Source organism: Myxine glutinosa, chromosome 9 (genome assembly GCF_964187855.1).
Source record: "Myxine glutinosa chromosome 9, kmMyxGlut1.1, whole genome shotgun sequence".
In the NCBI taxonomy this organism is placed as follows: Eukaryota; Metazoa; Chordata; class Myxini; order Myxiniformes; family Myxinidae; genus Myxine; species Myxine glutinosa.
Window position 1 is genome coordinate 55,462,385 of NC_136269.1, and position 25,897 is coordinate 55,488,281.

The 25,897-nt window shown below is 44.3% G+C and overlaps 1 protein-coding gene across 1 annotated transcript in view; it reads right to left on the reverse strand.

The window, feature by feature from the left end:
• Positions 1-25,897, reverse strand: part of LOC137435376 (nesprin-1) — a 375,431-nt gene that overhangs the window by 107,909 nt on the left and 241,625 nt on the right. Inside the window, exons 80-85 of the mRNA XM_078784359.1 lie at positions 18,333-18,497; positions 11,919-12,068; positions 10,980-11,150; positions 2,386-2,516; positions 1,543-1,747; positions 1,170-1,352 (exon numbers count right to left, since the gene is read on the reverse strand). Coding sequence (XP_078640485.1) covers positions 1,170-1,352; positions 1,543-1,747; positions 2,386-2,516; positions 10,980-11,150; positions 11,919-12,068; positions 18,333-18,497 — 1,005 coding nt within the window. The remainder of the gene's footprint in view (positions 1-1,169; positions 1,353-1,542; positions 1,748-2,385; positions 2,517-10,979; positions 11,151-11,918; positions 12,069-18,332; positions 18,498-25,897) is intronic.

Sequence of the window (25,897 nt, forward strand, 5' to 3'; positions counted from 1 at the left end):
TCACCGCCAGTTTGCGGTTGGTTTGGACCACGGGACTGTCCATGCCTTGCCTACGCCTCATTACTCGCCTCTTCGCCTCATCGCCTCATCCCTACTCGCAGGAGGGGATTATCTTTGAATTATAGAGACATTGGGGAAGGTTCTTTTCCACTCACTTGGAGCACAGTGAGTTACCTTATGCATGTTAGCTGATGGTACCATCATAGGAGATATTGATTGTACTCTTGATTCCTACTCTTGTTGTACTGTTATTTGTGTGTGATTTTTAATACAACATTTGTTCGTTTAAAATCATTGGTGTGGTTTCACTGTTGATTTCTAATATAGAATAACATATTTTTCTGCCGTGGCTCCTCTCGGGGTTCGGAGGTATACCGAGACCAGGAGGTCGGGGAGGAACACGTAACACATAGCAAAGGGTCTGAATACTTATGTAAATGTGATATTTCAGTTTTTTTTTAAAAATAAATTTGAAAAACTTTCTAAAATCCTGTTTTCTCTTTGTCATTATGGGTTATGAGGGACCCATAATGAGGGAAATGAGGGACCCATAATCCCATTATGAGGGAAAAAATAAATTTAAACGATTTCAGCATAAGGCTGCAATATAACCAAATGTGAAAAAAGTGAAGGGGTCTGAATACTTTCTGAATGCACTGTATACTGATATCTACCAAACTTTATTTGCCCTGCATGTGATTTATATACAAGTTTCACCACGAGCCTTAAATAAATAAATAATGAAATAAACCTAACCCCGATCAGCTACGATGGATGAAGCGCCATTTAAAAAAATAATAACTGAGGCAATAAACAGCTGTGGAAATGTGTACGGAGGGATTTAAAAAAAAAGAGTTTAAGGTGTAACAGATTTGGAATGTTCTTCATTCGAAAGCGAAGCTCAGGATTAAGAAGTCGGCCATTGAAGAAAGCAAAGAAAAACAGTGAGATGCTTCAGTGAGCATACACTAATATTTTGTGCTAAAAACGATTTAGCCGACGCTTGGAATGCAAACAGAAGAGCATGAATAGTCTCCATGCGAATTATGCTGGAAGTCCAGTCCTTCCCAAACAAAGCCAAGATTCACGAATGTACCGATGTATTTGAAGCAGCTGGTTAAATTCCAGTGTATTTTGGGGAGATGACACCCCTCAGAAGATCGACTGACCTGCAAGGTAGCTTTCTGCCTGGCGAGATCCTTGAGCAAGTCAGCCTGCCGGTGGACCAGGCCCGAAATCTCCACATGGATATACTCTGCCTCTAGAGTAGTAAGCTGCTTCATCAGTCTATCTCCAACTCGCTCAAGGTCCACAAGCTGCAAATGGAGCTTTTCTGCAGCAACGTGTATCGTCTATGTACACAGAAAAATCCTCACAACATATAGATGCCGGCATATTATACGTACAATCTCCAAGATGAGCCTTTAGTTACTGAAACATTAATCATAATAATAATAATAATAACAAATAATAAGAACATGTCGTAACTTGCACGATTCACTGTGAGCACCTATGTTTGTGTTGTCACAACTTTTGTCTCACCTGGCATTCTTGTATTCTCAGGTACATTTCTTCCCCAGAGCTCTCATGGCCTGTGGGAGCTTTTACCAATTTTCTGGCCTGATCCTCCAAGTCCTGTAATTGTTCTGCTATACCAGCTTGCTGCTGACTGTATGCATTCCAGGAAGCGAGAAGGCCACGTGCGACCTCCAGCCGGGTTGCCAACTTTTGCTGCATCGTGTTCCACCTAGGAATAATGTACACACCAGCACAAAGGTGGACGCATGCCCAATATTAAATATTTTCCCATATATTATGATTTGTGCCTGGTGTTGGCTTAGCGGTTAGGGTGCTGGCTTGGGATCCTAGGATCCTGGGTTCGAATCCCAGTCTATCGCTGAATTAACGCCAGGGGGGTTGACTCAGCCTGTCATCCTTCCGAGGTCGGCAAATTGAGTACCAGCTTGCTGGGATGAATGATCCCAGTGTGTTTCCCGATTTAGAATAGGTACACCGTATCCCCTGCGCATCGTAAGAGGCGACTAAGGGTTGGCGCCAGGAAGGGCATCCGGCCATAAAAACATTGCCTCAAACAGGGAACCATGATTGTCATGGGGCCCGCAAGGCTAACCCCCACTCTTGCGGGGAAAATGGCCTTAAAAAGATCATTCATTCATTCATTCAGATTATGATTTGTGCCAATTTCCACCATTTTGTGTAAATATCACAGCAAATAAAAATGAAACATTTGAGAGTGAATGTTAAATTGTCAATCAGAAATGTCAATTTACAATATCTTGTAAAGATAAGCACAAAGGATGGCAAATGACAACTGAGCCGGCTGCCCGGAAGGTTTCTGATTATTTGATTTCAGCTCTAACTCACCTAGCCATGACCTGTTGCAGCTGTTTCTGGAGAACCTCCTCAACACATGGGTTGCATTGTTGCAAAATGGCTGCTGTGGCAGAGTTGAGCTTATCAACAATGTCTTGACCTTCAGTCTCCCCCTGTAGAGCCTGTGGGATTGTGAAGAATGACTACAAGCTTGGTAATGTGTTTTATACCTCTCCCCCCCCCCCCCCCCCCAAGCCTCCTGCCCCCTGCCCCCAAGCCCTCTCCCTCCCACACTTCTCCCTGCTCTCAAATGTTGCGGTTGTGTGCTTCCCCTTCTCTCCCCATCTTGTCTTCCGCTCCCTCTTTTTGTATATTTTGTTTGTTTGTTTGTGAAATAAATGTTAGCTCTTTCACGAGCCTCGATTCAGTATACAAAAATAATAATAATAATAAAAATGAAGATACATGATATTTTGCTAGCCGACCCTTTATAAATGAATTCAAATCTAAAAACAAAGTGACACAATATTGAGTTTGTTGAGAACCTTAAAACTGATGGTTATCTTCTGTTTCACAGTACCTCGACTGATCTGCAACTGATCAAATTTCAGAGAGAGTAGTCAATATTTTACAAGTGCATTGCTGTGGGTGAAGGGTAACAGGGCACAAACTTTGGGGTTGGACTTTCGAGCTATTTAGGATGGGTATTTAGGATTTGTACAGAGTCTAGATCTAGAAGATAACTCACCCACTCTTTCCAAAAGATATCCTGGGGTCTTTAATGTCTATGAGCTAATGTTAGCAGAGGGACACCCAGCCTATAACGTCCATACGAGGGCAGTGCATTTTTTGATACATTAAACTTCCTGAAAATCAACAGTAGGATTATTTGTCAGATCAACAATGAAAAAGACTAGACAGGTAACAGGTGAGTGCAGTACCTCGACCTGCACCGTCCTGTCGGTTTACAGATGCGTTCAAATCATTTGAACGATTTTTTGTGACGTATTACTCTCAGCTAATATTTCTATGTGCACGCCAATTGGTGGGAGCTCTTGGTGATGTATAAGTGTTGATAAATGCCACTGGGTTGGTGCTGCTCACTTCGCCTTGACGGGGCAGGGCCTTGTGTTTGCGCACGAGAGGTCATTTGTCAATCACATAGCAGCACCACATGGGGCCCATAAGCCTGTATTTACTCATCTGCGATACCCTCTACTCCTTCTAATTATAACCTCCACTGATTCAAATCCAATATAAAATCCCACCGTTTTGTTGAGTCTGGTCCCACCGGCAAATCATTGTTAGAAACTAGGTACTTAGGATGGTACATGAACACGTGATGATGAGTGAGATGAACTCCCGACGCACAGTAAGGACATAAGAGACGAGTTACAGTGAGGAGTTCCAGTTTACTTTAGTTCAGTTGGGAGAGAGCGAGTGTTGGTTAGCAGTGGTAGGAAGAGCTGGAACGGAAATTAATTGGGTGGGTTCTTCAAGGATAATGGGTACAGCGCTCGGATGGAACAGTTGGAGAATATGGGAGAGTTTTACGCTTTTTTGAAATTCCGACTTCTTTCCTGGAAGTCCTAGCAATGTCCATGTGTTTTATACTTCTCCCACCCCCACCCCCCAACCCTCTCCCTCCCACAGATCTCCCGATGTCCCTGCTCTCCATCTTGTTCTCCCGCTCCCTTTATCTCATGTTTTATGTGTCAGTTTGTCTTTTTGTGATTAATGGTAGCTCTTACACGAGCCTCGATCTTGTATACAAAAAAAAAAAAGTGAAAGCCACATAGATGTCATTCCACGAGTCAGAAACCCTCCATATGAGTTGCTGTTCATCTTGTTTTTATCAGATCACATTCTCACCACTACAACCTTTTCAGCTTGTGCCATGAGGAAAGACCTCACCCACCCAACCACCCCTGACTCTGATAGTGATACCTTATTTTTTATTTTTTTTACTTCCACACCTTGAAGGTTTACTTATATCTAGGCAAACACCATGATCTGGACCCATCCTTTTGTTAAATCAGACTTACGGTGATAACTTAGTAATACCCGAAGTACTTGCTTTGTGATATCTCGTTAGGACTGGGTCAGGATTTGTGCACCTGTCGTGTAATGTAGTGTCTTTCTTACCTCAGCCACCAAAGGTGTCTGTGAACAAAATATCTCAAAAAGTTGTGGACGGATTCCGACGAAATTTGGCAGAGATGTAGCGTATGTGACAATGACGAAATGATTAGATTTTGGTGGAGATCTGGATTCGGATATGAGAATTATTTAATTTATCAAGTGATTCTTCACCATTGGGAGGTCGGGCCAAAAACGATACATACCAGAATATCTCAAAACGTTATGGACAGATTTCGACGAAACTTGTTGGACAGGTTGTGTGTGTGACGAGGAAGAATCGATTCAATTTTGGTGAAGATCCGGATCCGGATCCAGCTAGGAGAATTTTTAAAGTGATTCTTCACCATTGAGTGATATGGCCAACCAGGCGGAGGTATGCTCTCCAATGAGTGCCGTTCTAGTTCACTTATCGAATCCTGCTCTATGTTAAAATATTGTTGTGGTTATGAGTCCCAAATAAATCCTCCCATAGCTGTTATTTGAGTCATATTGCTTAGTTTAACCGTCTAGAGTCCATGTTGATAGCAGCATCTGCATTGCGATTGTGCAGGGAAAAACCCCAAAATGTTCATCTCTACATACACCATCTGCCACATATTTTCATCACCCACGACCACATTATCAGCGCAGCGCCCAAAAACCGTTTCATTTCGCTTCATGAACGCCTGTAACAAAGGTTTACACCAAAACCGGACACTCACGAGCCGATTCTCTTCACGAGTGCCCTGGGGGCTGTTTTCGGGCACGAATCAGGAGCGCCCACCGAAGAAGATCACGCCAAGACCAAGCGCAAAGGTGGCTCCGCCCACGGATGAGGGGAGGGGTGAAGCAAAGCAGGGGGAAATTCGGAAATCTATAAAAAGTCTGTGCCCAAAACCTTGCAGAGAATGGTGTAAAGGAGAGAATGGTGTAAAGGAGAGAATGGTGTAAAGGAGAGAATGGTGTAAAGGAGAGAAGGATGTAAAGGAGAGAAGGATGTAAAGGAGAGAATGGTGTAAAGGAGAGAATGGTGTAAAGGAGAGAATGGTGTAAAGGAGAGAATGGTGTAAAGGAGAGAATGGTGTAAATGAGAGAATGGTGTAAAGGAGAGAATGGTGTAAAGGAGAGAATGGTGTAAAGGAGAGAAGGATGTAAAGGAGAGAATGGTGTAAAGGAGAGAATGGTGTAAAGGAGAGAATGGTGTAAAGGAGAGAAGGGTGTAAAGGAGAGAAGGATGTAAAGGAGAGAATGGTGTAAAGGAGAGAATGGTGTAAAGGAGAGAATGGTGTAAAGGAGAGAATGGTGTAAAGGAGAGAAGGGTGTAAAGGAGAGAAGGATGTAAAGGAGAGAATGGTGTAAAGGAGAGAATGGTGTAAAGGAGAGAATGGTGTAAAGGAGAGAATGGTGTAAAGGAGAGAATGGTGTAAAGGAGAGAATGGTGTAAAGGAGAGAATGGTGTAAAGGAGAGAAGGGTGTAAAGGAGAGAATGGTGTAAAGGAGAGAAGGGTGTAAAGGAGAGAATGGTGTAAAGGAGAGAATGGTGTAAAGGAGAGAAGGATGTAAAGGAGAGAATGGTGTAAAGGAGAGAATGGTGTAAAGGAGAGAATGGTGTAAAGGAGAGAATGGTGTAAAGGAGAGAATGGTGTAAAGGAGAGAATGGTGTAAAGGAGAGAAGGATGTAAAGGAGAGAATGGTGTAAAGGAGAGAATGGTGTAAAGGAGAGAAGGATGTAAAGGAGAGAATGGTGTAAAGGAGAGAATGGTGTAAAGGAGAGAATGGTGTAAAGGAGAGAATGGTGTAAAGGAGAGAAGGATGTAAAGGAGAGAAGGATGTAAAGGAGAGAATGGTGTAGAGAGAATGGTGTAAAGGAGAGAATGGTGTAAAGGAGAGAAGGATGTAAAGGAGAGAATGGTGTAAAGGAGAGAATGGTGTAAAGGAGAGAAGGATGTAAAGGAGAGAATGGTGTAAAGGAGAGAATGGTGTAAAGGAGAGAATGGTGTAAAGGAGAGAATGGTGTAAAGGAGAGAAGGGTGTAAAGGAGAGAATGGTGTAAAGGAGAGAATGGTGTAAAGGAGAGAAGGATGTAAAGGAGAGAATGGTGTAAAGGAGAGAATGGTGTAAAGGAGAGAATGGTGTAAAGGAGAAGGATGTAAAGGAGAGAATGGTGTAAAGGAGAGAATGGTGTAAAGGAGAGAATGGTGTAAGGGAGAGAAGGATGTAAAGGAGATAATGGTGTAAAGGAGAGAAGGATGTAAACGAGAGAATGGTGTAAAGGAGAGAATGGTGTAAAGGAGAGAAGGATGTAAAGGAGAGAATGGTGTAAAGGAGAGAATAGTGTAAAGGAGAGAAGGATGTAAAGGAGAGAAGGATGTAAAGGAGAGAATGGTGTAAAGGAGAGAATGGTGTAAAGGAGAGAATGGTGTAAAGGAGAGAAGGATGTAAAGGAGAGAATGGTGTAAAGGAGAGAATGGTGTAAAGGAGAGAATGGTGTAAAGGAGAGAATGGTGTAAAGGAGAAAATGGTGTAAAGGAGAGAATGGTGTAAAGGAGAGAAGGATGTAAAGGAGAGAATGGTGTAAAGGAGAGAATGGTGTAAAGGAGAGAATGGTGTAAAGGAGAGAATGATGTAAAGGAGAGAATGGTGTAAAGGAGAGAATGGTGTAAAGGAGAGAAGGATGTAAAGGAGAGAATGGTGTAAAGGAGAGAATGGTGTAAAGGAGAGAATGGTGTAAAGGAGAGAAGGATGTATCCATCCACCTTCGTTAGCGGAGGTTAACTACAAATTTATTTTACATGAAAAAGGAGAATCTGATACCGATTGTACATTCACCTGCATCTACACTTTTCACATGACATGTACTTGATCAAATGCACATTATAAAGTGTAACATGGATCATGTGATGTAATACTATAATTATAAGTTAGTTATATGCGATCAAAGGAAGTTCTAAATGTTTCTTTCCAAGCTTTCAGTTTTCCAAATGTATAAACGAGTTCCTTCAGGTGAATGTTTTGTGCAATGTCATGTTCTCCTGACACGGTAGATTTAGGCCAACAAGCTTTTCTTGCTTTATTGAGGAGCGAATGTGTGTTTTGATCAACTTTAGCTTGGAGAAGCTTCACTCACGACTGGCCACGGAAATAGGGAGGGTGAAGAGGATGTGGAGAGGAATAAATGTGTTGGGAGCATTATCTGTGAGCTTATTTCTGCAAACAAAGTTCCAAGCCTGTTGTGGTCGTGCCCACTTTGGAACTCCTTACGCAATGGCTCGTAATTCACCAAACAAATCAGAAGGATCAATATCTCTGGAGTCACCCTGTTGTAAAGCTTGCTCTAGCTTCAAGTAATTTTTCAGCATTTGCTTTGATGTTCTATTCTACAAACTGCCAACGTCATCGAGGAAGCCAAACACTGAACTAATTGGATGCATGTGTGTGAATCTTTCTTCGACCAATTGTGTTGTTGTGTCAAGGATTGCAAAAGAAAAAGTTCACTTTGAACTTTTCCATGGGGTTCTCAATAGACTCATCATCTGTTTCATGTGATCTGCTTCCTCTTTCTCCTAATACGGACCGAATCTGGTTCACCATGTGTCGGTATCTCCAAGTCCTCAGCAAGTTCAGTAATTCAACAATAAAATTTTACCACCCACTCGCACCCCCGATATCTCAACTGGCTTAACACGGTTAGTATACACAGTTAACGTGGTTCGTACCACAGATGGTAAAGACTCGGGGGGGAGGGGGTGCAGGGCAGGGGGAAGGAACATTGAGGCAAAGCAGAGAAGGAACCATTTACGTGATCTCCCATGCAATGCCAGTGTGAGGTTGGTGCTGGGTTCACTTGTGGGAGCTAAAGATGGGGCAACTCATGGTCTAAAGACAACACTAAAGATGGTCCATGTGTTTTATACCTCTCCCACCCCCCACGCCCTCCCCCCCCACCGCCTTCCCATGCCTCCTCGCCACAAGCCCTCTCCCTCCCACAGATCTTCCGTTGTCCCTGTTCTCTACTCTTGCACTTGTGTGCTTCCCTCTCTCTCCCCATCTTGTCTCCCGCTCCCTTTATTGCATGTTTTGTGTGTCCGTTTGTCCTTTTTTGTGATTGATGTTAGCTCTTACATGAGCCTCGATCTTGTATACAAAAAAAATTAAAAAAACTCAGACGGTGTTCGTGGTGCTGAGGATGTTACAATGGCACCCCCCATTACCAGCTGTTTTCAGGTGGTGTTTGCAGTTCTTACTTGAATACAAAATTGCGGGGCATTCACTGGCATCCCCGGAGGTGGGGTGGGGGATGTTCGCCTGGCTTGCGGCTGGCAGTCCGCTTGTTTACTTGTGTGATATCACACATAGTTTTTTTTCACTCATTTTTACTGACCATAGATTTCGCCGTTCTCGGGAACTGCCTAGTTTGCCTAGTGGTTGCACCGGCCCTATTTGTTTGACTCAACTAGGGATCAAACTGCTGACCTCCCAAACTAAGAGTGGGGACTTTAACCATTACACCACCAAATTGTTGAGCTGACATTGTTGTAATTTCTTCTGATTAAGCTGTTATCTTTATTGCTAGCATAGGGGCCCGTTAGGAAAACAGGAAGCTGTTGTAAAAGTGTTGGTATTCGTAATATTCCTGCCTTGGGTTACAAATTTTACCAACTAGTGGGGTCACCCGTGGGAATCCCACGGGCATGGAGGTGTATTGTTGCGATCGGTGCAGCCGTTTTTGCGGTACCCGGGGTACCCGGGACAATAACGTCAGGCGGGAGTCCAAACCTGAAAATGTTGGAGACCAAAGCTGAAATTGGAAAAACAATATACCCTATTTTACTCCAGGGGGTCCCAGGATTACCCACCCAAAATTTTGTTGCGATCGGTTCAGCCGTTTTTGCGGTACCTGGGAACGGACGGACAGACAGACAGACGGACGGACAGACAGACAGACAGACAGACGGACGGACATTTGGTGAATTATAGTAAGATCATCGTTCAGATATCCCAGGGCATAACCCATGTGTATGGGATGTTTCTATATAAGAGTCTAGGGCTCATGGGGGAGCTAAATAACAAAGGGAAGAATGTTTTCAAACTATACTGTCATGTGCACAGTTCGCAAAAAAACTGCTTACAGTGCAACTACAATGGCAAATGGTGTGCAGATGGAGCACACCGGAGATCAACTCCGCGAATGACCACGCTTAAGGCAATTTGATTACAAAGTGCACCGAATGGAGAATGCACTTTTCATTCTCAGCGATGTCCAAACCCGGTTGGTTATTAATTAAGGTAATTAACCCAAGTCATTTCCTACGGGGATATCAATTAAACCGAAACAGTTCTCGAGAAACTAAAACCCCTAAGGTGTCATAAACACCCTAACCGCAACCCTAACCCTAACCCTAACATGTGCAAGGCATTCTTAACCTTCTCTAGTCGCTACAGGTTACAACACCACCTCCCAACAGCGCACGAAGAAACAGCACGACTTGTCCCTATCCATATGTCCTTAATAAAAAGTTCAAAAAGTCTTCAAACTATGCAAAAACAAATGGGGGTCTATATCTTCATTCCAGTAACTGACCACACCAACTCCATTCACCCACTCCTCCCAGATAAACGTATCAAAGATGTCGTGTGTCTGTCTGTTTGTGAACAGGACATCTCAAAAAGTTGTGGATGTATTCGGACGAGATTTGGTGGAGAGGTTGGGTATGTGACAAGGACGAAATGATTAGATTTTGGTGAAGTAGGGATCCGGATCGGAAAATTAATTTTTTCAGACATTCTTCATTCACCATTGAGTGATTGGGCTAAAACCGATATGATGCACAATATCTCAAAAAATTATGGAAGGATTTGGACAAAACTTGGTGAGCTGGTTGGGTGTGAGACAAGGACAAATGAATTCGATTTTGATGAAGATGTGAATGCGGATCCGGATATGAGAGTTTTTTTTTAATTAGTCAAGTGATTCTTCTCGAATCAGCGATAGGGACAAAAACGATATAAAGCACGATATTTCAAAAAGTTGTGGACGACTTGCGACAAAACTTGGTGGATGAGTTTGTTAGGTGACAAGAACAAGCCGATTTGATTTTGGTTGAGGTCTGGATCCAGATCTGACCTATCAGTGGATGCAAAACGTAAACTGCTCAATCTGGCGGAGGTTTGCGTTCTACCGAGTGACGTTCTAGTTGAAACTTGTGTTAATGAGTGCTCATAGAAAAATGTCTAAAACCGATAAAATTATGTGAGAATGACGATAAGCAATTTCTCTCAGATAAATCCATAAAAATCCATCAATCTGCACACACCGTGACAAAATTACGTGTGTCAAACCAACAATTTGATATTTACAGGTACACCATTTATAGTGATAATATATGACACGTATACATTTTAATTGACTTCAAATTCACTGCCATCAATAGAGTACTTGATCTGACGTCACAAAACCATTCATATTGATTTATATTGATGTAAAACAATGGCTAGGTCAAACTATACAGTTGATAGGAGCACACCTGCAGCCTTTCCACCTGCAGCATGACCATGTCTGAGGAGCCTGAGAGAGTGAGATGATCCTCAAGGGTGTATTCTGTGTTTGCCAGCTGCCCTCTGGTCTTGTGCAGCACATCGTTGTATGTGTTCCACATTTCCACCCGCCTATGGAGCCCGCCTTTCACATTGTGCAACTGCAAGAAAAGCATACAACTCTTTTACAAAGCCAATGAGTGCGACATACACAACTTGGCATGACAGTGATGTTTAGCAAGAAGCCAAACCTGAATTCAACACACCTTGCGAACACAATCGGTTTTTCAAGTGAAGAAACACGGTTTCCGAGCAGTGAATACAATTGTGGGGAAATACTTTCATGAAACACCAAAGCACATGTGTTATTTGTCTGGACTAATGTCATAACACCAGTACAGTGGTGGAATTTCTTATGAAGTCCATTCTGTACATTTCAAGTCTACCAACTACTGACCCCAATCTGTACCACGGCGTAATATTTTAGCATTTCCTGCAAGGTAATCTATGTCAACCAAAAGTTGTGAAATGGTCACACTCATTTATCAATGTGATCATCAACAGATGTCCATGGTCCCATTCGCCACTTGTTTATCAGAGGATGTCACAAGATCGCACATGACATGATCACATGATCACCTTGGAAAGTACATTTGAACCCAAACCTTCTGGGATGCTAGTTTCATGTCCTCATGACTAGGCCATCACAATAGTAACTAAGTAAGTAAGCAGAGTTGTGAGATTGTCCTTACTAATTTCATGAGGATTGTTCTTCATTTAATGCAATTTTGTGGTCCTGAAATTCCTACCAAATGTTGTTGGCAATAAGTGTGGCGTTGTTTATCCAATGACTAAACATTTGCAGTGATGGTACATTATGTGCCCACACAAAACTCAGTATGTTCATGACTGAGCTATTCTGAACCCACCTGTGTGGACATACTGGTCCAGTTCAGCTGAAGATCCTCCAGGATTGCCTTCACAGAGGGACTGTGATCGTAGCCAGACAATAGTTCTTGAACAGTATGGTTCATTTTCTCCAACTCAGGATGTTTGACTTTAAGTTTTACCTCAATCTCCTATGACAAAGAAAGAGAAAAAAAGAAAGTAAGTATTATATATACTGTATACTGTATATACTAGCGGAAAAAGTGTATGTGCATCATTTACACCGATGTGAAAAGAGAAATGAAAACAAACACATTGCGTTGTTTAGTCATATCAATATGTAGTGTTTGATAAATATGAAATCGACATGAGAATGTCAACACGTGTGTGCAAGACATGTCTCCAGAGGCTCGAATAGGGGAGCGGTCAAAAGTCAGTTAACTGCTCAGTATCTAGTGTGACCACATGTGACACTAGGTCTAGTGTGACGTTGACACACGCTCGGCAATGATGCCTCAATGAGGACACAAGATGGTTGAAGAAGGCTTGAGGGATGTCATTCCAGATCTGTACCAAGGCCAGCAACAGGTGAGCCAATGTCGCCGGATGGTCTTGAAGATGGCACAATTGTCGTTCCATTTCATTCCACACATGTTGTATGGGACAAAGATCAGGTGAAACAGCTGACAAGGAAAGTGTGGGAATGTTCTGTTGTGCAATGAAGTCGGTGACCACTCGTGCGACATGAGGGCATGCGTTATCCTGTCCAGGTGTAATGTGATGTCCATGAACCAGCAGGAATGGGACGATGTGAGGATGGAGAACCTCATCACAGTACCAAATACTTGTCAAATTGCTATTAATGACCTCTGTAATGTCTTTGTTATAAAGATGCGGACACACAGATAGGATCAAGCACCATCTTTATTCCAGGCAACTGCAACACAGGCCTCACTCGGCCCCTCAAATATGCTGGTCGCACAATGTGTCTAGAAGAAACACGCGGGCATTGAGCCGTGGACATGACCGGCGATGGTGATGCATTGGAAACAGATGACGGCTCCCCACCAGACACCAAATTAGGCTCAACCGAAACTGGAGGAACACACACTACTCTCACTGACATGAACATCCGGCTCCACAGATGGATGGGCAGCTGGCCGAAACGTGGTCACAGGCAGCTCAATGAATGAGGACACATCGCACGGCGGAACGGAATTGGTTTTGTGTGAATGACCGGACGAGTGAGCCAACAATTGATTCACATGACTTTCCAGATAAGCCCGGCCAAAGTACGAACAAGTAGTTAGCTGGACCGAAATATTGGATCACAACAGACGGCACCCATTTCTTTCGGTGTACATAGTCCCGTGCCAAAACTGGCTGGTCCACCATGAATGAACGAACATTGGGTGCCGTAACAACTTTGGGTGCACCAGGTCGAAGCAAGTCCAGGCGCGACTGCAATTGTCGGCCATACATGCGGAATGCAGGCGTTTCCTGTGTAGTAGAATGCAATGAATTACAATAGGCATGAAAAAACACATCAACCCTTCCCTGCACAGATCGAATCGCTTGGCGTCTACGCAAGGCATGTTTCAATGCTTTGACAAATGACTCAGCCTGGCCATTTGTAGCTGGGTGGTAAGGCGCCGACCTCGGGTGTTTGATACCATTAGCATGCATGAACACAGCAAACACCTCAGATACATACTCATTACCTGAGACAAGACGGCACCGATGCCGTATGATGAGCTGTCACACGCCAGAATGAGAGGACGTGACGGTTCATAATGTGCGAGTACCATGTCTGCAGTAAGGTGAGCTTTGACTCGTTCAAATGCTGCTTGTTCCACCAAACTCCACCTCCAACAAACATTTTGACGCAGCATGTGAGTCAGCAGAGCAAGCTCATGTCTCTGGTAATACTGAGCAAGCCCAATGAAGGAACAAAGCTGAAATTTGTCCCTTGGGCTGGGCATGTCAGCTATAGCGTCTACTTTCTGAGGGGCTTGTGACAGCCCCTCTGGGATGATGACATGCCCCAGGTCCTCCACTCGCTTCTGAAAGAATAAGCATTTCTCCTTGTTCAAGCGAAGGCCATGAGCAGCTAACTTAGACATCACCTTGTCAATGTTCTCAAGATGCTGTACGGCCGTGGCGCCCACAATGAGGATGTCATCCAAGCAGCATTGTGCAGGTAAGTCGGTACAAAGACGATCCATCGCCTTCTGCCACGTTGCTGGACCTGAAGCGATCCCGAAACAAAGGCGGGCATACTGGTACATACCATGGCACGTATTGACGGTAAGGAGGTGACGATCCTCCGGCGCGATCTCAAGATGAAAGTACGCATGACGTTAGTCCAACTTCATGAAGTACCGACCCCCGCCATCTTTGAATATATCTCGTCGATGGATGGCAGTGGATACTGCTCCACACAAAGGTTGGGGTTAACAGTCACTTTAAAATCACCACACAGGTGAATACCTCCATTCGGCTTAAGCACTGTGACCACGGGCATCGCCCACTCAGAGTGTTCCATTGGTTCAATGACCCCAATCTTTTCCAATCGATCGAGCTCCGCTTTGACACAATCGCGAAGGGCATATGGCACTGGTCGAGGCTTACAGAATCGCAGACTGACACCTTCTTCATGTGCAGGTGACCTTGAGCACCTTTGAGCTTCCCCGAATAGAATAGAAGTTCAGGCCCGAATAGAAGCTGGTATTTTTCCAAGATCCCTTCCAAGCGCGAAGGAGATGGAAATGACGTACGCACACTGTAAATGTTTGCCCAATCCAGACGAATGGTGTGCAACCAATCACGACCAAGTAGAGATGGTCCAGAACCATCAACCACATGCAAAGGCAACACCGCTTGCTGGTCCCGATAAAGAACCAATACATCCATCAAGCTTAATGGCTTTATCATCTCCCCTGTGCAAGTACGAAGGTTGTGTGTATCGAGGCTAACACCGGACAACCCAACTGACGCCAGATCCGTTTACTCACGAGACTGACTGATGCCCCGTTATCACTGTGAAGTTGACTGACCTGCCATTCACACTGACACCCACCACAAAGGGGTGATACGCAGCTGACGTCATCGGAAAAACGCCCTGTTGAACAAACTCACTGCCAGCCCCGACCACATCAACCGATGACGGTGCACGGCCCCAACAGACCCTCTACACATGGCCAGTCTTACCACACCGGTAACACACCGCATTCCGAAATGGACAGCTCCCACGAGAATGTGAACCACCACATCCCTGACAAGGCTGCTGTGGTAGTTGTGCCTGTAACGCACTGCTTGCATGTATCCGGGAAGAAGAAGAAGAAATTCCCTGATCCGCCGACCCAGTTGGAGAATTGCGAGCACGTGACCCTCCCGCAGAAGAATTTCAAACCCGTGACCCTCCAGCAGCTTATGGCATTAACCGCAGAGTCCTCCCCAACAATGGCGCGAACATCCTTTCTAGCTTGTTCCACAACAGCCGCAGCTTCAACCGCTTTAGCAAACGTAATCTCTTCAAACGTTATCCGTAAAATTGACGCGACCATCTTCTCATCTCGCAACCCCGCGATAAAACGATCCTTCAATCTTTGTGATCGTTCATCGTCACCAAAACGACAATCCCCCGCCAGCTGCTTGAGCCTGGCCACGAAATCAGCTACCCTCTCATCGGGAAACTGAACCAGGTTGTCGAACTCTTACCGCGATAACTGCGGTGACTTGCCTGGTTTAATATGATCGTGCAACGTCTTCACCATGGACTTGTAGGTAACAGCATCATCCGACGTCCTCGCCAGCGAAATCAAATCACACAGCAAACGGAAAACCTACGCCGAGAGGGACGATTGAAGAATCACTTCCTGCTTCCCCACCTGGACGATGTCGTTTGCGATGAAATAAAAGCTCAGCTGCCGTGCAAAAAGTTCAAAGTTGTCCCCAGCATACTCTGGGACCTTTCCATACGACGTAGCCATGGTCCGAAAAATCCTCGTCGCCAATTGTAATGTCTTTGTTATAAAGATGCGGATACGCAGATAGGATCAAGCACCATCTTTATTCCAGGCAACGCCAACACATGCCTCACTCGGCCCAGCCCACAATGGCCTCACTCCGCCGTACACGGCACGACACCTCCAGTTGGGTTATGTGATGTGTGGTGATGCCTTCCCATACCATCACGCTTCCACTGCTGAACAAAGAACATTGCACAGTGCATGCGTCAGCAAAACGTTCCTCTTCCCATCGATAAATGTGACCACGACCATCACTGTTGTCGATGCAACCTCGACTCAACTGTAAAGAGGATAGCTGCCCAATCTTGTCTCCTGAACCTCAAACGTTGCCTATATCAAGCTAGGCACGCATGTTGTGACGTGGCAACAAAATTGGATGTCGTGCTGGTCGTCATGTCAGATGGTATGCCTGCGTAACGATTCCTGACAGTGCTGGCACTGATAGGTCTCAAGCTGGGGATCCTGCGAGCTGTCAAACTTGCTGTCTGGAACCGATTCCAAAGGAGCACCAACCAGATATGTTTATCCTTCCGACGTGACGTCACACGTGGTCGCCCAGAACCCACCTTGCAGTACTCCAGTATCATGGCAAAAATTAAAACAATCCCAGCTTCAAAGGCTACACACAATAAGATATCCCCAATTTCATCTTTATTAATGAGATCAACATCCAAATTGACATTGATCTTATCACAACATTAATGAGAAAGCATCTGAAAATGCAAAGCCTGTCTGCATCCGTTTGTATCAGACGTCTTCTTCCTCTTACCTATGATCAAAATGACGAAAACCGTTAAATTTCAGGTCAATCGGGTGAAAATGATGATTTTACACAACCCTGACCTTTGACCTTTTGATCTAAAAAAAAAAACAGTCAGCTTGTAGCTTTTGATTGGTGAACCAATTCAGTGACCGATATGCAAATTCTTAAAATTTCAGGTCAATCTGATGAAAATTGACGATTTTATGTGATGCTGACCTTTGAACTTTTGACCAAATTATTGATTTGCCTCTTCTGTATTATCATAACTAGTGAGATACTCGTGTTACATGCTACGCACGGGTGGGAGGCCAGAAGCAAACAGGCAATGCAGATACGGCGAATACCTAAGCATGAAACCAATAAATTCCACATTCCTGTAGCACCCTCAGTCGCACGTCAGACATGGACAGCAAGTTCGTGAAGGACTTCCATGAAAAACGTACCCGTTCGCAAACAAACGGGTACGTTCACGTATAGAAACATCGATCGTGGGTCCATGGCGAATCTGCATATGGCGATCCGCGATGTTCACGTTTAGGAAGTAGAAACTATCACAGCATGTCGTCCATTCACTGGAACTCGATATCTCTTTTCATTCCAAACATGAAACAACATAACTCCAATCACAAATTAATCACAAAATAAACTTTTAACAACATTGTTAATGTTTCCTTCATTGTAAAAACTACCAAGTCAACAGTTAAAAGGATTTTGAGCCGATAGGTGTTACGGCCTCGGCAAGATCCATGGAGACAGCGATCTGTTGGCTTATACACCACCCAAATAGCTATGTGGAATTCTCTCATGTAGAGATTAAACCCACGTCGTTTGAACTTTGGCCGAGGTCATTATTTACTTTTAATGATGTTTATATACGAATCAAAAAGAAGATAATTGGTTTTGGGTCGTCCTTTCCGCATATCTCGTGGGATTGTGAGTTGGAGAGATGACCGTGATGGCGGGGAGGGGGTTGGCATTCTCTCAAGCAGGGATTCAATCCATGTCCTTATAAATGGTCTTTGTCCGAGGTCACCGAGTCCGATCGGTGCAGCTGTGCAGCGATCGGTGCAGCCGTTTGTGCGGCATCCAGGAAAATAACGTTATGCGAGAGTCCAAACCTGAAAATGCTGGAGGCCAAAGCTGAAATTGGAAAAACAATATGCCCTATATTGTACATACCCAAGTGATTACAAAACCCCATCTCCTGCTGTGCAGTAAACATAAATTTGTCAATAAACGGGCTAATAACATAAACTTCCATCCTGACAATGAGGCATAACAGCATCAATAATATGTCAACATAAAAGTCCTGGGTCCCCTCGAATAAATTCAAATCAACAAATAAATATATCAACAAATAATCACATTCACAATTTTTTAATTTCCATTTTACTGGGTCCCCTCGCTTATGTGTGTGTGTGTGTGTGTGTGTGTGTGTGTGTGTGTGTGTGTGTGTGTGTGTGTGTGTGTGTGTGTGTATAGATCGAGAATGATGGATCAAGAGAGAGAGAGAGAGAAAGAGAAAGAGAAAGAGAAAGAGAAAGAGAAAGAGAGCAAAACAAGGAGGACAACGTGAGTTAAATCGGGAGTGATGCATTGATTGAAAAAAAGCATGTATTTCCTCTGTTATCTCAACATTGTTAAATACGACTTCGTTTTACCTGACATTCATGCAAAGCTGTGCGTGCTGATATATTGTCTCCAGATCCCCCAATTCTCCTGCAGGTCTCTAGCCTCTCAGCCTTGGCCTTGAGCCAACCCTTCAGCGATTCAACGCCATTCTCATATCCCAGCCAGCAGTCTAGCAAGGTTTCCAGTCTCTGCACCTAGAAAATTCATCAGTATATGTCATTCCAAGCTGTGCTGTAACCATAAAATATTTTTCACAACTTGTTTATTGCATGCACGTGTGTAACAATTGTGTTATTTTTCAACATAATCTCCATTGCGTTCAATGCATTTTTCCAGTACTTTACTCCGGCCTGGATTCCTCAAGAAAAATATATATATATTGGCTCCTTGTGTAGCTATTCGTGCACTGCCTCTTGGACATCATCGGATCGGAAAGTGGTTCACCCAAGCGCCTCTTTAAGTGTCCCAAAGATGTGGTAATCCGAAGGGCCGAGGTCTGGCGAGTAAGGTAGATGAGGAAGACACTCAAAATGCAGGTCCTCGATTGTTGCAACTGTAGCGCGGGCAGTATGGGGCTGAGAATTGTCATGCTGCAGCAAAACACCAGTAGTGAGTAGTTCACGACGTTTTGATCTGATTGCTGGTTTAAGATGATTTTTAAAGAGGTCGCAGTATGATGCACTGTTGACTGTGGTCCATCTGGGCATGTAATGCTCTACAAGTGGGCCTCGGCTATCTCAGAAGAGCGTCAGCATCACTTTTCCAGCGGACGGCTGTGTGTGGAATTTTTTGGGTTTCGGTGAAGTTGAATGGCACCACTCTTTGCTTGCCCTCTTTGTTTCTGGCTGAAAGGAGTGGACCCAACTTTCATCACCAGTCACTACGCGCTGTAAGAAAGCGTCGCCTTCTGTTTCATAACATCGCAGAAGTTCTTCACATGCATCCACTCGCTGTTCTTTCAGTTCAGGTGTGAGTTGTCTAGGCACCCACCTTTCAGACACTTAGCGGAACCCCAGCACATTGTGAATGATATGATGTGCTGAACCATGGCTAATGTTCAATTCGGAGACCACTTCACCCAGCGTAAAGCGACAGTTTTCCCTTAGCACGCACTCAACTTTTGCAACCATTTCTGGTGTGTCGGCTGTGTGAGGCCGGCACGAGCGAGCAGCGGCTGCAACACTGGACACTCTACTTTTAAACTTCCTGTCCCAGTCATACACCTGCTGCAGCGATAAACATGCGTCACCCTCTTGCATCTTCATTCTGCAATGGATTTCACTTCCCAAGATTCACATCCTCACTTCCCAAGAAACGGATGACAGAACGTTGCTCCTCTCTGGTGCATGCTTCTAAGGGAGCCGCCATCTTGGAACTGCTCTACTGATGTCATACGCTCAATGTTGCCAGATCTAATACAGGCAAAACATGACTCTTACCCATAGATATAACATATGTCTTCTACAACTACACACATTACATTCTCAAATTTATATCGCCATTTTAAGGTTACTTATTGACTGGCCGTTGTGTGTATATATACACAAATAATTAAGTTAAGCACCCCCCCCGTTTTTTTACAACCTCGCACATTACAAGTTTGTTGTCGTCAAAACAGTGTAATATACCCATGATATTGCTATATTTTCTGGAGAAGTGATATTATGGTCACATAAAAACATAACAATCATGCCGTTTTCAATATTTTATTCTGAATAATTTAAGGTGAAATTTTTTGGGAATTTTAGGCATATTTTCACCTCAATTTAAGTATGGAGCTATAGGTCCATCACGGACAGTGTGGATGACGTTTATGTTTTCTAACGTACAGTCATTGTTCTGAGAAGACCTCTAGCGATCTTTGCGTCAATAACGTGTGTAGGACCCACGTGATCGGATCACTGACTCAACCAATCACATTTTTTCACTTTGATCACTCAATTTCATCAATGGATAATTGCTAATGTCATACCAATCATTATTTGATCTCACATACCTTAGAATATATGCCAATGTATACATATACACAAAGAATATATATTAGGGGGTGCTTACCTTAATTCGTTGTGTAGGGGTGCTTAACTTAATTATTTGTGTATATATGTTGGAACCCATCTGTGGATCGGTCCCATCGCTGAGGGCCTCATAGAATCACATAGGACCTCATAGAATCACACTGAGGGCCTCATAGAATCACATAATGCGTTATTGTGTTTATCTATCTATAATTCCAGTAATCTCTGTGTGTTTGTTTGTACGTTTGTACGTTTGTTTGTTTGTCTGTGACCGCTGTTTCTCGACAACCACGGGTCCGATATACTTTAAACTTGCCAGGTATATTGCTGGGGACCCGAGGATGTGCCTTTTCAAGGTTTGAAATTAATCGGACAAGTACTTACCGAGCTATGGCGATTTAGCCGTTCGCCGTTCGCTTTGGCGTTGCGAATGGACCAAACCATTGCATGTAAATAGAGGGGGGGGTTCTGTGGTCGTTGCGAATGGACCAAACCATTCATGTAAATAGAGGGGGGGGGGTTCTGTGGTCGTTACTGCCACGTGGTTTCAAAGTTTTTTTTTGTTGTTGTTGTTTGCACGCATGTTTTTTTGCACCCACGTACGGGCACGCCCTAGGATGTTTACACACACACACCCCTACACAAATTTTTTTTTTTTTTTTTTTTTGGCAAGGAACGGGCACCCACGTACGGGCACGTCCTAGCTTATATATAGTACGGGCATGCCCTAGTATAATTGACAATGCCCCGATTACGAAGCCACACCTTTAGCTTTGGGGTGATTAAGGCATGCCAGGAATTGCTATATAAACAATGGAGAGCTGAGTCTGCCAGTGCCACCAGCGAAGTAGACCAGCGTTTTTAAATGGAGCGACATTATCTTATTTTTATCTTATCCACAAACGGTTATCGACAAACCACATGTCACGGACTGCTTTATAAACATTTATGACATCAATTGCTTATTTTTAGGTTCAAATAAACATACTCATCCACCATTGATGCATACACATTCCTTCAAGGTGAACAACACATCCGCAGATGGCGCAGACCCATCGGCCGATGGGTCTGCACCGTCATTTCTCGTGCATCCACAGATGGGTCGCCCATCTGCGGATCCGCAAACGGGTCAGACCCATCGGCCGATGGGACCGATCCACAGATGGGTTCCAACATATATATTATATATATATATATATATGAAATGACTCCATGGTAAGATCTCCAACCTTTAATTGAACAAACAATGACTCAACGTTTCGATTAACAACATGTGAAGCCACACGCCTCCGTTAATCTTCCTCAAGAGTGATAAAATCATCTCAACATCCCCTTACATGCACAGTGGGCGGGGTATATGCAAAGTGGGGTGGGCAATGCTGGACAGCCAATGAAACCGTATCACACCGCTCTCGTGAACAGAGACGTTACCGACCAAATTCAAAAATCAACCGCATATTAACAGCTCAAAATAATCCTGTAAGCAATGCTGGATTATAACGCAAGTGTTGAGAAAATCTGGAACAATCATTACATTTAATCAAAAGTTAAACTTGCAAACAATTAAATTGTAAATTAAATTAAAACTGTAAATATATTAAAGCCTTTTTTTTTTTAAGACAAAATAAAATTGACACATTATCAAGATCATCACATGTGGCCCTATGCGGTAAAGGTGAATGCGGGAAGGAGGTTGGTTTTAGGGGGGATAAAATGGGGGGGGGGGAATCAGAGGGGGTTGGAAGTGGAGGGGGGGTTGTGGGAGAGGGGTGGTTTGGAGGGATTGGAGGTGGGAGGGGGCAATTTGTCCGAATAAAAACCTTGTGTGATATATTATGTGGACTCGTTGTTCAAAGTACGGAATGCCTGCTTCGTTTACACAAGAGTGGGTCAAACGCTACCGGTAAGTCAACGACCTCAAGATCGAGGTAACAGTTTCTTCTGTGTGCCAAGCCTCCAAAACACGTCTTCTGTTTCTGTTGGGTGTGGAGCCCAAAATATCAACCCTGTCCCATAAAGGTGTGTGGCCTTCCTTAAGGCCGTGTTTGGCAATAGCAGATCTGCTAGGATAATTACATTCAAATGCTTTTTGGTGTTCAGTAATACGTTGACCTAAGGTCCTCCCGGTTTCACCCACATACTCAGCTCCACAACCACAGGGCACCACGTATACCACCCCTGACCTATCCTTCCTCGGAAGCTTGTCCTTGACCCTCATAAGGGCTTGGCGAAGGGTGAAAACCGGTGTGAAACTCACCCTCACTCCTGCCGATTTCAAAATTCTGCCGACCCTCTGTGAAACCCCCGGTACAAAAGGGAGAACACACCAACCCTTTGGTTGTTCTCGCGGTCTCAGCCTGTTGTGTGGGGAAGCCCTTATCGTTTTCCTGTTGGGTAGCAAGCTGTCAGGATAGCCATTTGCCCTTAACACATTTTGAAGATGGTCCACCTCACTCATCTTGTCTTCAAAGGTAGATGGTAAATCACGTGCTCTTTTTGAGAGGGTGTGCACCACCGATCTTTTGTGTTCCATTGGATGGCAAGACTTGAAATCAAGGTAGCGATCAGTGTGTGTAGGTTTTCTGTACACCATTACCTTTAAGGCTCCTTTGGGATCCCTTGCTACGAGTGTATCCAGGAAGGGAAGGGCTCCATTTTTCTCCTCTTCAATGGTGAAATTAATGGAGGAAAAAGTTTTATTTATGGTCTCATGGACGATGCCCACCTCATCAGAATGACAGATGACAAATGTGTCATCCACGTACCGGAACCAAACACGTGGTTGCACTAACAGGGCTGGAATGGTGCGTTCCTCCAAATCCTCCATCACCATGTTGGCAATCACAGCCGATACCGGGGAACCCATGGCGGTGCCATAAACCTGCTTGTAATATACCTCATTAAATACAAAGTAGGTGGAAGAGAGGCAGGTAGAAAGCATGTCCCAGACGTCCATCGGGCTTAAAGCTCCCGCAGTCTCTTTCCATCGATCATCCTCCATCAAACGCCGGTTTGCCACCTCAATCGCCAGGGCTATGGGCACGTTGGTAAATAAAGACACGACATCAAACGAAACCATGGTCTCGTGTGCCTCGATGGTGAGCTGCTTCACTCTTTCAGCAAATGCTGTGCTATTGTGTACGGTTCGCTCTGTCATCCCCACCAAATGCTTCAAAGTGTTTGCCAAAAACTTGGATAGCGCATATGATGGACCATTAATACAGGAAACGATTAACCGTAGCGGATAATCCCTCTTTGTGCACTTTCGGTAGCCCGTATGCCCTGGGAGCCATGCCCTTACTGCTGTACAGACGTTTGTATGCCGCAGCTGATAATCTCCCAGTCGCTTTTAATCTGGCAAGCATTGAGTTTAACCTTCGTTCCTCCTTCTTCGTTGGATCTGCGGTTAACCGTTCATAAGTACTTTGGTCAGCCAACATATCCTGCATTTTGTTCGTGTATACAAGACGATCCATGAGCACCGTTGCCCGTCCTTTGTCCGCTGGTAAGAACACCACATCGTCCATGTTGCGTAACTCTCGTAAAGCTTGTTGTTCTTTCGGGTATTGTTGTTGTATATATATATAACTTATATATATATAATCGTATATAACTCGTATATAATATCGTATATAACTTATATATATATTGTTGCGGTTTTGAGTTTTGTACAATAAAGGTTAAATTTCCCCCTCATAGTTTAGTCACACAACAACAACATGTAGCCTCGCGGTAGTGCAGTTATTTCTTAGTATTTGTGAGCATAGTCCTTTTCCTGTGTTAGTTTTGCATTGAGTAGAATAATGAGACTAGGTTCCTTCATTGCCTTATGCCGCTTCCATTGCCTTATGCCGCCTTACGCCTCCTTGTGCTGCCTTTGGCTTTTTGGCGCGAATTAACACGAGGCAGGCCTGGAAATCAAGCAGGGACCGAATGAGGACGGCAGAGAAGCTGATGGTAAGCGCGGAGCCGCCAATCAGGGCTCAAAGGGAGTGGCTGCGGCAATGCGTCACAGGGTGTGGTGGGAACGTTCAAGAAGGCTCAGGGCGTGGCACTAAAACCCGTCGCGCGAAGCCCCACGAGCAGTAGAGAGTCCTTCTGTGGAGAGGTGAGCTTGCAGTTCTGCGAAGGGAGGCGCATGACTGAGTATTGATGAGAGTTACGAGTTCGGAGAAAAGACGCGCATGAACTAAGTATAAGCGCTCGTACCAAAGTGGACGCTCGGTTGAGCTTGAGGCCGAGCCTCTATTGGGTTACGCGAGTGATAACGCGCCGGTAACTCAACGCGCTGTGGGAAGCCGCCAAGAGACGCGTACATTCCCTCCCACCTTCCTGCCTGCTGCCCTTTGTTCGAGAGACGCGCTACGAGGATCCCTTCCACCACCTGCTTGCCTTCATCAATGGACGTGCTGTGACCGGGGAAAGCCATGCTGGGCAGGGCCGTTCCTGGACGACCAAGGCAGCGCGTGAACACCAGCCTACCTGCATTTCCCCTTTGTGAGTGTGATCGGGCCCGTGTCTGGGATTAATACAAGACTGTATAAGGCTGCTCTGTGTCTCTGTCTTCTACCGAATTGTACATATAAGTGCAAATAATAATTAAATCCTGTTATTCCTTTATTCGACCGTCTCGTGTTTTCCATCATTGACTAAGCATGGTACGAATAGAACTGCTCGAATCGGGTTCCAATACTAACGGTAACTGCATGGACCACGTGGTACGCAATCCGCTCGGTGTACCCAAATTACACGTGGCTCGTGCGAGGCTTGGTTCCCCGCTTCCGTGGCGGCGCAGGTATTTAGGTACGTGCGAGACCTGTCCCGAAACCCTACCTTGCGTTTGCCCGGAAGGGGCGTTTCAAGTCTCGGTTACGCCGGCCCAGAAGGAACAAGGGGCTTAATCTTCCCTTGGTAAGGGTAGGAAGGGTGGCGGAAAACCGTAACAATATATATATATATATATATATATATATATATATATATATATACTAGCTTGGTGAGGCGAGCGCACGTAGTTACTGAGGGACGGGCTTATTTTAGCTGAGGATAATGACTGTACTTGAGTTGCTGTGTTGTCATGATTTACACCAATCATAATACAAACAATTACTTTGCACAAATGTATTTGTTGTGTTTGTGATATTACATTTTTATAGGCAATTTCGGTTGAAGATTTAGGTTGAATGTTTTTTTTTTCAAGAAAGAACCCCTCAGCACACACACAGGGGAGGGGTAGGTGCAGACTGGAAGTTTGGGACGATTACCCCTCACCACCACGTAATTCAAAGCACCTCACCACCAAGTAATTCAAAACACCTCACCACCAAGTAATTTAAAACACCTCACAGCCATAAAACACGTAATTAAAACACCTCAACACCACAAAATTAAAAACACCTCACCACCAGGAAATTGAAAACACCTCACAGCCATCAAACACATAATAAAAACACCTCACAGCCATAAAACACGTAATAGAAACACCTCACAGCCATAAAACACGCAATAAAAACACCTCACAGCCATAAAACACGTAATAAAAACACCTCACCACCACTAAATTAAAAACACCTCACAGC